The 16,308-nt window shown below is 43.2% G+C and overlaps 1 protein-coding gene across 2 annotated transcripts in view; it reads right to left on the bottom strand.

The window, feature by feature from the left end:
• FRMD1 (FERM domain containing 1) overlaps window positions 1–15,289 on the bottom strand; it is a 30,951-nt gene extending 15,662 nt beyond the window's left edge. For both annotated transcript variants that reach the window (XM_053974546.1, XM_053974547.1), the window contains exons 1-3: window positions 15,194–15,289; window positions 10,319–10,409; window positions 1,453–1,532 (exon numbers count right to left, since the gene is read on the bottom strand). In XM_053974546.1, coding sequence (XP_053830521.1) covers window positions 1,453–1,532; window positions 10,319–10,409; window positions 15,194–15,289 — 267 coding nt within the window. The remainder of the gene's footprint in view (window positions 1–1,452; window positions 1,533–10,318; window positions 10,410–15,193) is intronic.
• Window positions 15,290–16,308: the final 1,019 nt, after the last annotated feature.

The following is a 16,308-nucleotide window of genomic DNA, read 5'->3' as shown; positions in this document are numbered from 1 at the left end:
TATTCACACATTCCTGCAGCCACAGAGCAAAAGGCAGTGGTGGTGTCTGCTTCACATGAGGAGTGCTGTTAGAAGAAAGCCAGCGTGAGGCCTGTTGTTTTAACTACAGCCTATCTTTCTGACTTACAGGCTTGTTTGAGCAGGAGAAAAAAAAAGGAAAAAGGGAAAAAGAAGAAAGGAACATCTTAGTAGCTCATTCTCTCATCTTTCCTACTTTGCCACTTTCATGTTCACACAGGTAACTTTGCTCCCACAGGCAGTTCCAAGGCTTTGCTGGTCAGATCCATGTCACTGGACAAGGTACATGGCATGCCCTCCACATCTGATGCAGACAGCTTCTTGACCATCATTTCCACTTTATTTCTGGAAGCTGTTCATAGTCACCCTATTTTATCAGCTGGACTGGGCTTTCAGAGGAATTAAATCCTTCTCAACTAACCCAGTCCAATAAGCTAACTCATCTCAGACTGTACTACTGCCAGTAGCAACTCATTCAGTCTTTTGTGATTCTCATCACACCAGAGGTTCAACACTTATCCTGACCAGAAAAGTGTAGCAAGAATTCAATCACAGAGCGACCTCAAAGCGTACCCCATCCTGAGGTGACCAGAAACACCTGCTTTGGGAAGCTCTCACTGGCTGGGCAGACAGCCCCTCTGCATGACTCTGGCTGTTTCTGGAGTAACTCTCACTTGTTTGGGAAAAGCAGAGCACATGCTTGGGGATAAGAGAGATCCCCAAACCTCACTAGTTACCTACAAACTTCTGTAAGCAGCAGAAATGGCAAGTGTGCCTACCCTCTGAAAGAGTAGGCTTAGGCAAGGTGGAAAAAAATAATTTACAACTTTTACAACGACCTGGTTAAGATATCTGAAAGCAATTGCATGCCTTACTTTGTTCTAGACTATGGCTCCTCTATTAATGACACACACAAATGGACATTATCATGTCTGAATGAAGAGTATTAAACAGTTACATAAGCTTGTCTTTATTTCATGTAGTTTTTCCCTCCCTTGTCAAGGCTAGCTAGCTTTAAAGAACTAGGACTCATCTCAAAATATCCTTCCTCTCCCTCCACTGTCCTTTTGCACATACTCTGGGAAGAGTCACAGCTCCAGTCATTTCCCATGTATCAGATTCAAGTCACAAAAGGTTATTTTAGGCTGTTTTGCTTAAGGATAAAATGAGGTCTCCAGACTAAATTAAAATGGAAAACTGACCAATTGACCTTCTCCACTTCTGCATCAGCCAAGCAGCAACCATGTGATTACTATTGCTCAGCTAAAGTTGCATATGGGGCTGGTTTAGCTCTTTTAATTAATTGTACAACTATGCAAAAGTCACTGCATCTTGCTACTGAAAAGTATTGTGCAGACCATCTTCAAGAAATGCTTTATGGAACTTAGTTTAAGAGTTTTCATTTCACTGTGCAGTCCAAAACACCTCTCTTACTTTGGTGGTCTCTTTCTTCCATTCCTTTGAAAAGTATTTGCTAAGCTTCTGCTCCAGGTCTATAAACACATATTCATTATCTGAAAGATAAGAAAAAATGAACTCAACATAAAATAATTGGAAATGTTTAGTCATTAAACATTTAGGTTACTCTGCAAGTTATTTCCAATCAATACATTTGCTGACCAGGAAATAGACAGAGCAGGAAATTTTAAAAAAAGGAGTACTCTTAAGTACATGTGCTACTCCAGACAGCATGGAAGGAAGGTCATTCACATCTTCAGGAGAACCTGAGCTAAAGGTTCCCAAACACCTTAGCCAGAAATGCAGAATTCCCGCTTTATAACCAAGAAGCTATTTACAAAAGAAAGAAACATCATCTTACCCAGCTAATTGTACTATCTGCTTACCAGATTCAGGGTTTTTTTTTTAATTATTAAACAAGCAAGCCCTACCCAAGCTTGTATTCTACCATCTTGTAGCACCATGGTCCAATATGGCAAAAGTAAGTAAACAGAGCTGGGTATTTGACAGGTTTCATCCTGTCATGTGAAGAGGATCCTCTGAAAGGGTGAGAAACAAGAGGACCAAACACAAACATCTTTCTCAGAAGGTCTGGTGCATCCTGCTCACACCCAACTTCTTTCATATAGAGAAAAGATGAATGAAAGTAAGGGAAACCTGGCCTGCCTCAAAACACTAAAGGACCAGGACTTGCTCTCCACCCTAGTTAGAGTGAACAAGACACAGCCCGAATAGCACATCTTGAAAGAGGTCTGTGCTGCTTTCAAAGCTGATGTTTCATAACACTGCTTACCAATTATCAAATACAAACAACTCAGCTAGTGAAAGATTTTTTTCCTGAGTCTTCAAGTCTCTTAAGGAAAAAAAAAAAACAAAAAAAAAAAACAGACAAGACCTGACAGGTGTTTCAGGCTGCAGTAACAATGCCAGGTGAGCACATTCACCTGACCAGTCCCTCTACTCTTTGATCTTGCTTAGGACAGTGTTTTGACAGGTGACATAAGTGCCAAGATGAAGAGTTTGCTCCTTAAACATGAAAGGAGCAAGAATAAAAAGGGGAGGGAAATAAAAGAAAAAAAGAGCCCTTCACAAAACAAACTTCTGCCCCTTAAGACCAGCCCAGACTTCTAAATGAGAGCCAGCACTCATGTCTGTATTATGGCAGATGCAGGCCTGGCACGGCCAGTGTTACAGTGTTGAAGGGGGCTCTGAGCTACCTCACAGCCACCCTTCCACAGCATTCCAGATCCTTACAGGGGCAGATACAACAAATACTTTCTTTGCTAGCTTTCAAAAAACAAGCAAGCAAAACAACCTCCTATTGCCACCTCCTTCAGCTCCTACCTCAAGTTAAAGAAACCACATCTGGTCTACCCAGAGCTGCCCCACACATCACCCTACTAGGAGACCTTCTGTAAAATAGCAGTAACACTGGATACAAAAAGGACAACACCCAAAAAAGTCCTGTTTCTGTCTCCACGCTCTTTCCTGCATTGTACTGCTTGCAGCTGTACTTTTAACATACCTACACTTCTGTTTATCGCATTACTTGACACATCACATACAGACACAAAATAGTATTTAACTGCACCATCAAAGTGGCTGTATGGAATTTCTGAAAGTATCTGTGGTGGCAATTTAAGTGCTGTAGCACACAGGATGATATGGAAGTTATTTTTTCTGTTTTGATAAGGAGAGGAAGAGTTTTTATCATCACAGAGATTGCATCTCGTACCTGCCTCTTCACTTCTGTCTAAGACAGGGTGGCTGGGGGCTACACTGGCCCCAGCTCTTTCTTCTCTAGGTCCATTAAGATCAGATAACACTGCCTGGAAGAGGCTGATAGAAGTCCTAGTCAGTGAGAGAGAGAAGGGTTTGTTCATGTTAGGCTTGTCTGTGTCAGCTGCCAAGCTGGTAAGCATCACTCCAGAAAGCTTTTATTAAAAAGTAAGTAAAAGCTCATTTAAGGAATCAATTGCACAGCAAGTGACAGGAGTGGGATAACATGAGCATGCCACCCAGCCCCCCCCGGGCTTTGGCAGTCCTGGAGCAGGGCAAACCCTCCACTATGGTCCCCTCACACAGCATGGGGTTGGTCCTGTTGGCACAGCAGTGCTGGGTAAAGCCTGTATCAGCTCTGCCAGCACTGTGGTCTTTAGCTGACACCTTGTTAAGAGGCTATAACAAGTTGAAGGGTCACTTTTCCTTTCTACTTCAACAATGATCCCATGCCCAAAGGCATTTAGAGAAACACATTCATTATTCTTCAATCAGGAGGGAAAAATTGCAATAGTAAGCACAGTGACATACCCCAAACCATCCCATCACCCTCGAATATTACCTCAGAAAGGGAAAAGTGTAACAGAACTATTACACTACAGTAAAGCCATTTGTTACCCACACCCCAGAGCCCCTCTTTATCTGTCATGTTAATTAGGTTAGAGATGATTTTGTGAGGGCACAGATGTCACACCTGAGGATTCCAGGTTATTATCAGGGAGATAATAACTGGAAGATACACATAAACCACAAGAATAAGCCAGGCTACAGGAGGACACCCCAATGTATCATCTCTTCTTGGGGGTCCCACTCCTCCCCAGCCCAGTTCAGCATCCTCCCTCCTGTGCAAGAATGCAGCATTGCATTCCTGCCTTAATGAAGTTAATATTGCTGGAATGTCAACCTGCAACATAAGCCTCCATCTACAAAAACAAAGAGGTATTTCCCTCCACAGCCCCACTGCTTTGTAGATGGCTTTGTTTTTTTGTTTTGTTTTTTTTTTCCTTACACTGAATTAGTGTTGAAACCCTAAGAGATCTTTTGCCAGATGCTAAAAAACTGTCTGCTTTGAAAATAAGCATCTCTAACAGATATGAGGGCACCAAATTGCAGCACCTCTGAGCAGTGCTGTAAAGGACAATATAGAAATGCACAGATGGCCCCCTTTCCAGGGAGGAATAAATTTGATCTGTGGAACCAAACAGGGCTGGATACTCGGCAGGTACAAACTGTCATTGCTTCAGTGGCCTCATCTGAAGGACAAGTGAAAGGTACTAAGAAGCTGACTGAGAAGCATGCATGCATAAAAATACACTCTCATCCACCTGCAGCTACTGACACTGAGTTCATGAATCTCATCTCAGCACTGTAGGTGATCTTACAAATACATCAGCTTCTCTTGAAAGGCTCCCCAGGTCTGTACAGATACCAGATCTGGCACAACTCACACTGCACTGTATTCCCAAGAAATGCATCTGGACAGCCAGCTCCTTTGCAGTAAAGAAATTTACACACTTCTCCCAATTTCACCTTTAAGAATTTTCAAATTAGATTGAAAGCTTATGCTGTAAAAATGACATTTCAAAATAAGCAGTTACCAGAAATGTAAAACACTTCTACTCTACAAAATTAGCTTAGCACATTTTATGTATTTAAAAAAATATAGGACACGCATTGTTGCAAAAAAATAATGTGCCAGGTCCCCAATTAGAAAAAAGTGACACAGTTCCAGTGAGTGATGCAGACTTACAATAGGCATTATTTACATTGCAGGAAAAATGGGAATAGAAAATTATGGCTGTAATACAGGGTCAAATCAATTCCAAGTCATTGTTAACCCAAAGGCCATTATTTTGCATTAACCAGTTCTTCCTCATCTCATTTTTTATGAAAAGTAAGTTCTCTGCATAAAAGCTAAGTAATGGTGAATGCAAAAAACCTGTTCTCCTCCTGTGCCCATTGTGGGCTAGGTGCACCAAGAAATTCCACAAAGGTGTCCTACCAAGAGTCAGAGCTTAGGCCCCACAGGCAGCCAGGAAGATCCCATTAACAAATTTGGCTGAGTCATGTATATTTTAGCAATGCAACTAGACAGCCCAGAAGAATAGGATTCAAATAAAATATGAATTAGTGTGAAGCCAAATTTCCACATAGCAAGCATTTTCTGCCTAAAAGAGAAGGGAAAAATTATCCACGGCTATTGCACTTAACTTTTCCCAGACACGTCAAGAAGCTTTGTGGCAACATCACTATGTCCCCTGAGGTGCAACAGGAAAGAGAGCAGGAGCAGGACAGAGGGATGCTAGGGTTAGGGAAGAGCTGAAGCTTAAAAAAAACCAATAAACAACAAAAGCCCACACTACAAAATACCTCAACACATGCTGTAGACCTCACATAACCTGAACACCGGCACGGATTTTTTTGTTTGTTTATTGAAGAAGAGCTAGCTACACACTCCCTTTTGCATGTAGATCTACCCAAGCTTTCAAGCATTAGTGATTTGGGAAAATGACTACCCACATGGCACCTGCTCCCACCACCTCTGCATAGCTTCTCAATCCTCCTGGTGTTACCTGTCAAGCCAATAGAAAGAAATGTTGTCCACTTTCTGATATGTGATTGATTAGTTTACTAAAGGGCCTATAAGAACTTGGTTCAGGATAATCTTGTGTTTTTAGCTTTAGCTGGAAAGTACATGCATCCCAAGTGAAGGGAAGAATCACAACAGAGGCTGGAAGTAAAGCAAGAGAGGTCCTGGCTGAGGTCACTTTACCTGGGATGGACACAAGGCACATGGAGGGTAGTATGAAAGGAGACAATATCAAGAAGCCTGAGATCTTGTGGTGTTAGGAACTGCTGAAGTCTGAACCCTGAGCTAATGGTTCAGTCATTCCTGGATAGGTACTGCCAGAATTTTACATTGGCATCTTACACTTAGCAACAAGGCATGCCCAGGCAAAGATCTTCAGACTTCAGCAATGTCACAGGGGATTCTTCTGCACAAGAAGAGCTGCAGAACCATTTCCAGCACTGCTCATTCAGAGGCAAAGAAACCCTTTGCAATTCTCAGGCAGGAGAGCACTTGGCTGGATGTTGTACTGTACCAAAGGAGAAACAACTGACAGCAAGTATAGGCCAAAAATTGCCTTCATAGGAAGAGACCATGTAAGTCCTTTCAAGGAGTACTTTATACTCTCTGGACATCTGAACCCCTGCAACTCCCTCTAGGTGGTACACTTCTGCATGTGTTTTTCTTATATTGCATTTAACTCGTCTGAGGTACCAAAGCAACTGTAATAGAGTTGTACCTTAGGTTAGAATACACGAGAAATTAATAAAGGACATTCAACTATGCAAGTAGATTTAAGAGAGGGCAGGCAAGAAGCATGGAGAGTGAGGAAGGACTGGTGTGTAGAAATCATCATAAGGTATTTCAGAAAACTTTTGTTATTTGTCTCCTAAGAAACCCTTTGCTATAAGAGACACTCGTGTGATCTAAAGATAACCTGTTAGAATATTCTGTCCATGAACTTCAGTACTGGAGGATATACAGATGCAGAAGAGTTAATCACTGAGCTCCTTGGTAAGCATGTGCTGGGAAGCATGTGCTGGGCCTGGCAAGGTGAACAGCCATTAGCTTTAAAAAACAGAGTATTATCCTTGAGGCAAGGGAGCTGAAGCAAAGGGATTTGGTTTCGTAAGAAAGCCAGCCTGACAAATGCATAAGAGGACACAGAGACAGTGGCAGGGTATAGGAGCTGCAGTCTTGCTCCTTCCCAATTGAAGGCTTCCATCTGCTTAGGTCAAGCAAGGTTTGCTCCTAGAAAGGCATCACTCAAAACTCGGGATCGAAGGGATCTGGGCTGTAACAACAAAGGAAGTTTGGCTGTTCTTTGTCTGCTGACATTCCGTTTTGTTTTAGAAGACTGAATGTGTCGCTGCACACACTTTCCGATAACAAGAGGGAAACATCCCTCAGGGCACTAGATAAGGTTGAACCCACAGGAGGATTTGTCATATAAGACTCTGGTGCTGAAGCCTATGGAACCTGGCAGGGTCACAGGATCTTTCACTGAGCAAACTGCAAGTAAAAAAAAAAAAAAAAAATAAAAAAAATAAAAAAAAAAAATTAAAAACCAAGCACTTCAGCAGCAGGAGCACACAAGGTATAGCCTGCCTGCTGATCCATGACAAAACTAGAAGAGCAACATGTCCCAAAGTTTGTAGGACCTCCCATTAAAGCACATTCCTGAACCCAATTTTCAAAGTGATCAACTTCTTACAGATACAAGTTTTTTTCTCCTCAGATATATTAGATAGAAGCGGTTTTCCTCTTGAGAATAAAAAACAGTTCAAGAGCAGAAGGGATGAAAAATTCCATCCTGGCACTATTACTGTTACCCTTAATCCTGAAGCTTGCCCTCAGCATCTGCAACATCCAGAAGAGAGGGCAATATATTTAGGCATCAAATGCTGGGAAACTCGCTCCAAGACCTGCAGCTTAGATCCTACAGCATTCATGGTTTGCAGCTTGCATGGTGCTTTATGGTCCCGTTTCCCTTTTTGCCACACTTAGGGGTTAAACTTCTGTTTATGATTAAGGACCCCAACCTCTCCCCCTCACACACATACTTTCTATGAGACCAACTGAGCATTAGTGTATCTGTACAATGTCTGCAGGTCAAATGGGCTCCTAATCCAGATAATCCATGCAGTGTGATTGGCTCCAGTTCTGTAGAAATCCTTTAATTTTCATTCTCTTGCTAATGCTGACAGTCAGGGTTTTGTTGACAAATTAGCAGCAAAGTAATGGATGCAGGTGGATTAGAATACCTTGTTTTGCATGTGGCAGTATCAGACTGCCAAAAATAAATACAGATTAAGAAACCAGGAAAGATATCATTACTAAAACAGGGTGGCTGTTTTTTTAAAAAATGTCTTCTTGAAGTTGCAGCACAGAAAGCATGATGAAGGAGAGGATTGCCTTGTTCAAAAATGTAGATGCTTCCTCTCCATTTTTAGGATACCTAGCTCAGCTTTTCCTGAGAGACCAGGCCTATGCCTCCCCCCTTCACAGCCTCTGTGGGATGTACACTGACTTGCTACTCAGCCAAGGCAGTCAACTTAAGCCCCCACAGGTGCTGGCAACCCTAGGAATGAAAAAGGCAACCCTGGGAATGCAACATTTACCCAGGCCTCCCCAGTACCTGGCCACTTCCCTTTTTTGAGATGATAGCTTGTTGTTGAAGTCAAAAATCCCTGAGAAGCAGGCAATACCTTAAAGGCAACTTCCAAATGCCAGACTCAGTGCTACACTCGCTATAGAGGCAAGACCTTAGCTGCCACAGGCAGAAAGGGAGATGATCAGCAGTCTGTTGACCAAAACAAGGCAGAGAGAAACCAAGTTGTGGAACAGAAAAAGTATTTCCTTTCAGGAAAGCAAATAACTAGCACCTGAAACAAACAAACAAGATGTTAATTCAGGCTACTGGACTCTTGTAACTCTTTTCCTTGACTTTTTAAGAGCTTTCTTGAATAATTAGCTGCGATAAGAAGGAAGAATAGTTTCATGAAGTGAGAAGGCTGTTTCCACTTAAAGCTGTGGACAATATACTCTAAAGTCTGGTCAGAACAGCTTTGTTATGCTCTTTGGGATGCAGTGGTTACAATGCATTTCCAACAGGTTGAAAGGTATCTGCCACTACAGGGTATTTTGGGACCAGAAACCATGTGCTTGACAGGGTGAAGAAAACTGCTACACAGAAAAGGTGTGAGGGAAGGAAAAAGCAGGGTATGGAAAATATGAAACAAAAAACATGTGAAGGGGGGGAAAAAGTGAAAGAAACAGGAGAAGAATTCAAAGCAAATAGGAATGAAATTGCCCTGTCTTACAGGAGAGGACAAGAGTTCCAATTTCAGCCAAGATGTCCTGCAAGTGGAATAAGCAAAACCTGGTGTTAAAAAATGTCACAAAGGAGAGGATTCAGAAACACAGATGATTTGTGAAAAAAGGTAAGAGCATTTAAGTCTGCTCACATTAAAAAACTCTGCTGTTTTAAAGCACAGCTATATTAGGTTTAAGGAATCTCTCAGACACTCTACAAACCTTATGGAGATAAAAAGCTTATGTTCCTTTCAGTTTGAACACTGCACTCAAAAAAGTAGTTCTTACAGAATGAGAGCATAAAGAAAATGAGACAAACTTAGAAAAAACACCTTATTTTATCCTACATATTTATAAAGAGGCAAAAGAAACCTTATTTGGAAGGACTTATAAAAGACTACTGTCATTTCAATGAAATATCTAGAATTGCAGTAGTAAATAACATAATTGAGAAAAGTTTTTGGAGGAGAGACAAGTCTTTCAGGGCTTTTGGAAATGTGGGGAGGCAAGATAAACAAGATGACAGATCCATTTCTAATTACTAAGAGCTGAGGTGTGGGAGGGAATGTCAATGCTTATACCATACCAGAAATGCGATCTCTCATATCAATTTGCTTCTTTAAGGCATCATCTTAACATCATTTTCTGGCCATAGGACCAAGCGAACTGGACTTTAACTCAGGGACTAGAAGTTTTGAATAAAGTGATATTTCAAAACCCAACGTGTTCCATGCATGCATTCAGTCCCTTACAATCATTTGAGTTTCCTCCCCAGTGTCACATTCTTCACATATGACTTCAGATGATAAGTAACAATTTCAGCCCCAAAATCCTTTTAAAATCCAACTCCTGTTCGATACCTATAGTTTTGAATATAGTAACAAATATGTTGACTAGCAACTCCCACTACAGGAGAGAAAAAAAAGCCTCACAAAGAGGTGGAATCCAAGAACAAAGGTGGAGAACAAAAGCCCCCCCTTTACTCAGTTTGTCTGCCCACATACCAAAGATCAAAAGAGCTCTGGGAAGGCTCTGCATAATCTACATACTTTGTGACCTTATTACAATCAAATTCCCCCCGCAGGCACAGCCACTGTGTATATATGCACACACTGTAAATACACAAGTGGGTCTGTGGATGTTTGCCAAGTCACTTGCTCGTGCATTGAGTTTGCTTACTTTTAACAATGCTGAGGCCAAAGAAGTGAGGCTCTTTAATCTTCACTAAATCACAAACTTGCTGAAAGAGCTCCTGTCCAGTGGCTTTGACCTGAAAGACACAACCAATCCAACATTACAGATGGCTCACGCACCTGGATGGAGCAACTCTTCTAAAGAAGAGTTCTAAAGAAGAGTTGCAGGCCAATACATTTTTGGGTACAAAATACCCAACCACAACCACACCAGAGAACAAGCTTTGTTTTCGGTATTATTGCTATTATCATAGAATAGTAATCATTAATATTTACAGGAATTAAAATACTGCTCTCTTGCAGATTTTTTTTTTTTTTTTTTTTTTTTTTTTTTTTTTTTTTTGAGAAAAGAAAAAAAACCACAAAACCAGAAGTTTTCATTCAGGAGAACCAGGAACAAAGGTACCCAAACAAACACAAGACTGAGTAGCTCATAGGTTAGAGATATGGTTTTTCTGTACCCCACACAGAAGAACTTGTTCTGTCTCCTGCTGACTTCTAGTCACACAGCTACTGACATCTTCATCTTTGGCAGCTGCAGCCAAAAGCCTGTAAGACCTTGCCTGTTTCCCTGCACACTGAGGCTTTCCGATATCCCTGCCTCCTGTAATGCACAGACTGCCCCAGAAGGAGCACGGTTCTGGTTAACTGCATGTGCAGACCTGGATGTGTACTATGATAGGAAGATTCCCCCACCAAACATCCCCCCAATCCATAGCCTCATTTCCCCCTGTCCCACTGCACCATCCCAGGAGTACTGACAGACAACCCAAGGCAAATACAGAAATCCCCCAGCCCACAGAGGCATGGGGAAAGGAGTTCAGAGAAAGAGCAGATGGGGAGAACAGAACAGCACTGGCACAAACAACCTCAGCTCAGGCCGTAGTGCAGCCAGCTGCAGCTGCAAAATGGGCCAGGACCTTGGAATTTCGTTACCCCACTGGTGGACAATACAGATTAGCAGTGCCAGGAGCAGCTGCCTGCAGGGGTATAGTGCAGTGCTCTCTACTGAGCAACAAAGATCACAGGGCAGAAGTCGACTGTTCAACTCTCCTACAAACCAATCACCCTCCTAATTTTTAAAGCTCCTTTAGTGTAGGTATGCCACACACCCCAGAAACTGGCTTGCACTTGCCTCCCTGCCCCAGGCTGTACCATGTCACTAGACATGGACAATGGGGAACAGGAGGTCATTTAAGTACTCATTTTCTTCTACTTGACAAGGCATCAGTAGCCAGACAGTCACTACTGTTTTATCAGGAGCTCTGAAGCCTGCACTACACCAATGCAAACACGTGTAAGCTTTGAGCAGGGAGGAGGTAGTGCACAGTTCTGATAAGACCCAAAACCACATCTGGGTCTTATAATTATGAGTCTCTGTGTGAGACTGCACCCTTTCAGTCTCACACCTAGATGCAGTGTTTGGTCAGACACCCAGAACACACATTTGGAAGGTAAAGTTGGGCACAGAGCAATCTCCTTTGCCAAAGAAGCAAGCTCTGAGCATGTTCTCCTAGCTGGGAAGGATTTGCTAAGAAAGATGTGACCTACCTCTAGCCAGAATGGTTATGGGCATTTACAAGAGTAACTGGCAGCACAGGACTACCTGTAAATGCTACACAATGAGATAAATTTTCTAAGTGGCAAGCTTTCATACCTAAGGAAAGAAAAACCTGCTTTAAGATACTTAATTCTAGGGAAATGAGCACTTCAAGTGACAGTTTTGTGGCACATAGCTCTAAACAGTGATTTAGGCAGAGTTCTTGCACAACAGGTATGTTACTACTACCTTGTCCATTCTCCTCTTGGCACTTCCCTTCTGTATCAAGTTCTACTCCCAGCCCTAAAGGCTATGCAATACCTTACAACTTACAACAATTACACTTGCAACTGCTGTTCTCTCCTCCTACTTTCCCCTCCGCTCGAAGCAACCAATACTTCCCTTTGCATTTTTCATCTTTGGACTTTCCTCCCTATGCATATGGTTCCTGTGCCAAGACTGATCTCAGAAATGTTATGACTCATTCCTTCCACTGATACTCAGCTTTGCCCCATGTCGGGCTCAGGGCTTCCTTACATGTGAAATTTAGTCCAAAGTGAAATCAAGTGCAAGTTTTCAGAGGGTAACTGCTACTCCAAGGTCATTCTGTGTACAGATATTCACGTGCATTAGTTACCTATATCTATTTTTCTTAGTACATATGCTTTGAAACATCAGCTCTCCTGTTCACAGAACAACTGAAAGACTTCAGACCTATGCTTGCCATTCACCAACCCACAGGACCTCACCAGACTACCTCCACTCCAAAAATTTCTCCCACTTTGCCTTGCCCTCCCTCAGAGCAGCTGGTGAGCTGCAGCACACCCTAGTTCCCCTCATAGCTCTGCTTCTCCTCATGTTCACAGTCGGTCCCAAGAAGGCAGTTTTATTCCTCACCACCCCCCCAGATTCACTGTACATTCAGAAAGGTAGACATCAAAGCTAATTAAGAGATACTTGATTGTGGGGGAAGAGAATTTAAAATGGCTCCTGCTCTTCCCTTTTCAACAGCACTATCTGTGAATGGTGTAAGAGAAATATATTTTAAAGAGCAAGCTTCAATCTATATGTGACCACATAAAACACATATAGGTAAACTCTTATCTGGAAGGGTGGAATTTATATGGGAGGGGAGAGGGAGGACTTACCTGCATAAACACTGTGCTTATCATGGGAAGGATCTATAATTTATTCTGCTGGAAAGATAACCATTCTCTACCTACCTCACTGAGCTGCAAGCTTGTTTAGTATTTGCATTCCACACTGAAGAGGTTAAAAGGCTTTGGAAATCTTTAGTAGTGGCATTATTATTCTAATAAATGCACAAAGTATCATCTGTGGTTGTGCTAATTACATTTGGGTTCTACCAACATCACTAGAAAATTGCCTTGATGTTTCTTTAAAAAAGAAAGATCTCTCCAGCTGTGAAATCTTAATTTTTGTTGCTGTTTTGAATGAGTGTTGTGGTAAAGTCAGAAGCCAAATGAAAAGCTGTTTCTGGTGACTTGCCCAGCTGTAACAGGTCATGTTTCACTCTCTATGCAATTAGGACACAACTGAATATTGAGGTCTCATGTTTTGGCCCGGGCAGCTATTCCCTTTCATGAAGGCATCTCCAAGTACATACTTTCCCAATTTCCCAGACACAGAAAGAAAATGGTATCAGAAATGACATGGGCTAATGTCTTTAAAAGGAATACAAAGAGATGCTGGGGAGGATTCCTCTGCAGGACAATGTAGTGATGCACAAGGCACCCCAGCTTTTTGGAGGGGCAGCAGGCTGGGACAGAGGAACAGGAAGAGATACAGCACTTTGTCCCTGTCAGTGATCAGTGCAAAAGGCCACTTCTTATGCTGACTAAATATTTTAGAAGTATTAAAAAAGACATGCAGATGTACCATTTAGGAACCTGGTTTAGTGGTGGACTTGGCAGTGTCATGTTTATGGCTGGACTCAAGAATTTTTCTCACCCCAAATTTATTTTACGATAAACTGCAGGTTTTCATGCTTTACCGGAGCATGACCCAGTGGTGAAGGAACAGCTGCATGCTCCATTCAAGCACAGGCACAGCGAGGAGCAGTGACAGTGTCAGCCCTGCTGATGCACTGCCCTCCTGCACCTTCCCCATGGCCGGCTGGCTCTGCTATCTCCCATCTTTAGCCTTCCTGATAAGAGCTATAAGAAAGTGAGATTTAGGGTCAGCTGCAACAGACCATTACCCAGGCCTGTACACCTGCTGCCAAGAACTTAATTAAATCATCGTTTTCTGCCTTGCACAAAAGCCAGCAGATTGCAGAAGGCTTCTGGGGCAGTGGATGGGCTGGGTTTGAACCAGTAACCTAGAAGCAGAGCGTCCCAGATTTTTCTGCTAAAGCTTTATTCCATCCAGCCCTTGAGGCTGTTTCAGTTAAGGACGCCACACTTACACACAGCAGGTAGGAAAATTCCGACACGGATTTTGAAGATTAGCACGCATAGTTTCAAAAGCCACAGCTTCAATCAAGTACTTAAAATAACAGTTCACCTCAACTGTCTTCTCCCCCTCCTCATCCCAAAGCAGGGGAAAAAGACCTACCCAAAACAAAGCCAAATCTCCCCAGCCCACACGAGTGCATGCACACATTCACAAGAGAGCACTTATCTTTGAAACTCGCTGGTCCTCTGAACGCCAAGTGCCTCTTGTCAAGCTCAGTTTCTCACAAGTTCAAGGAGCAGCCAGCATTGCACCAAGAGGCACCGTGCTGACACCATGCCACCCTGGGCTGCCAGCTGAGCTGGCCCTGCTGCCATTCATGCTCACTTTGAGACATTCGAGGCAGCAATCAAAGAAATGAAGCAACTTGCCTCGATTTTTTGTGTGTACGAGTACTCAAGAGGAGGGAAAAAACCCCACCCTCAATGGCTGTTTGCCTTAGACTCTTTGAAGGGATCTGCAGGCTGTCAAAACCAGGGATAGCTGGACTCTTTACAAGAGTAAACAGTCATATGTTGGGTACACTTGCTAAGTAATCAAGGTATTTCAGGTTCAGTTTTTAAAAAATTGTTGGATTATTACGAGCAGCAAAACCATTCAGAGATAATAAAATGTAAATAACAACAGAAAAAGAGCAGAGGAGACCCCCACCCTACAAACACAGACTTGACTTCTAAGGCACTCTGCGAATGAGCTGAAGCTGCCCAATTAGAAAATGGAGCACCAATTACCCTAAGCTGGCTAATAGCCTTTCGGTCAGCAGACCAGCACCAGGCTTTTGGGAGAACAAAGGGAGCTAACAAAACTGAACCGTGGCTGCAATGCAGCGACCTCCTGGCCACTCACCCCAACGGCCAGGCTGAGCTGCTCACGGGTGGGCAGGAAGACGCAGACGCTCCGGATCTCTGGCTGCATCCTGCCTGCCAGCAGTGTCCTGCTCATGGTGGGCAGCTCCACAGGGGCTGGGGTCTCTTCTCCAGACAGGTGTCAGGCTCCCTTCATCCCATGTACCTGTTGAAAAGGCGAGAGCATCAGTGCTGTGCTTCTCTTGGCACTGGGAGCAGCTCACAGCATGCATGTGATGAGATGTTTAAAAACAAAACCACTCCCAACAGTCATCCATTTTCCAGGGCCAGTCAATGTTTCCACCAGCATCACAGCACGAATCAGGCAGCATCAACCTTTTAAACAGCTTAAAGTCCCATGAGAGGGCCATAAAGCAATGAGGTCTCCCTGGAATAACATACCAGGGAGGTTTCAATAACTCAAGGTTTCCAGACTCGTATAAGCGATAAGGCAGGTGGCACCTTGGGCCATTGCCTGAAAACACGTGACACGGGGGAGCGCCCCATCCTTCAGCCAGGCACCTCGCTCACTCCCAAAGCAGAGATTTCAATGGGCTGTCAACAGGCACATGTCAGTGCAGAAGACTTCATCTGTGCTGTCCTCCCCCTCACTCCATCCCTACGCCCTGGGAAACCACTGCCTGAAATCCTCTACACCTCAACTCAAAGGAGGAGGTGGAACACAAACTCAAAAGGCTGAGCCACTGTATAACACCTTTTGTGAGGTAAGCACTGCCCTTCTCTCAAGTACTGAGCACAGGCTGCGCAAGCATCTTACAGCTGAAGTTCAGATATTAACAGAAATAAGAGATGGAAGTTTTCTTTGCAGCCAAATGCGGAGTAGCCAACATCATCTTGACTTTACAGCCAGGTTAGACAGTTTCCTCAGCAACTTGTACCATTTTATGGATAGTCCTCTCCTCTACAATGCTCTCAGCATTCCTCTCAGGAAGTATCCTGTGGCACTTGATGAATCCATCAGGAAGGGGAAAGGCTCCTCGAGGTTGGTTAGGTATCAATGCCAGCAGAGACCTCAACCAGCAAGATACCAACTGTGGGGTCCACTCCATCCCCATACCAGTTTTGATGTAAGTCGACCCCCAGCTGCCCTGAATA

The sequence above is a fragment of the Vidua macroura genome, chromosome 3, assembly GCF_024509145.1.
Source record: "Vidua macroura isolate BioBank_ID:100142 chromosome 3, ASM2450914v1, whole genome shotgun sequence".
NCBI classification, from domain to species: Eukaryota; Metazoa; Chordata; class Aves; order Passeriformes; family Viduidae; genus Vidua; species Vidua macroura.
This window is presented reverse-complemented; position numbering and strand designations above follow the sequence as displayed.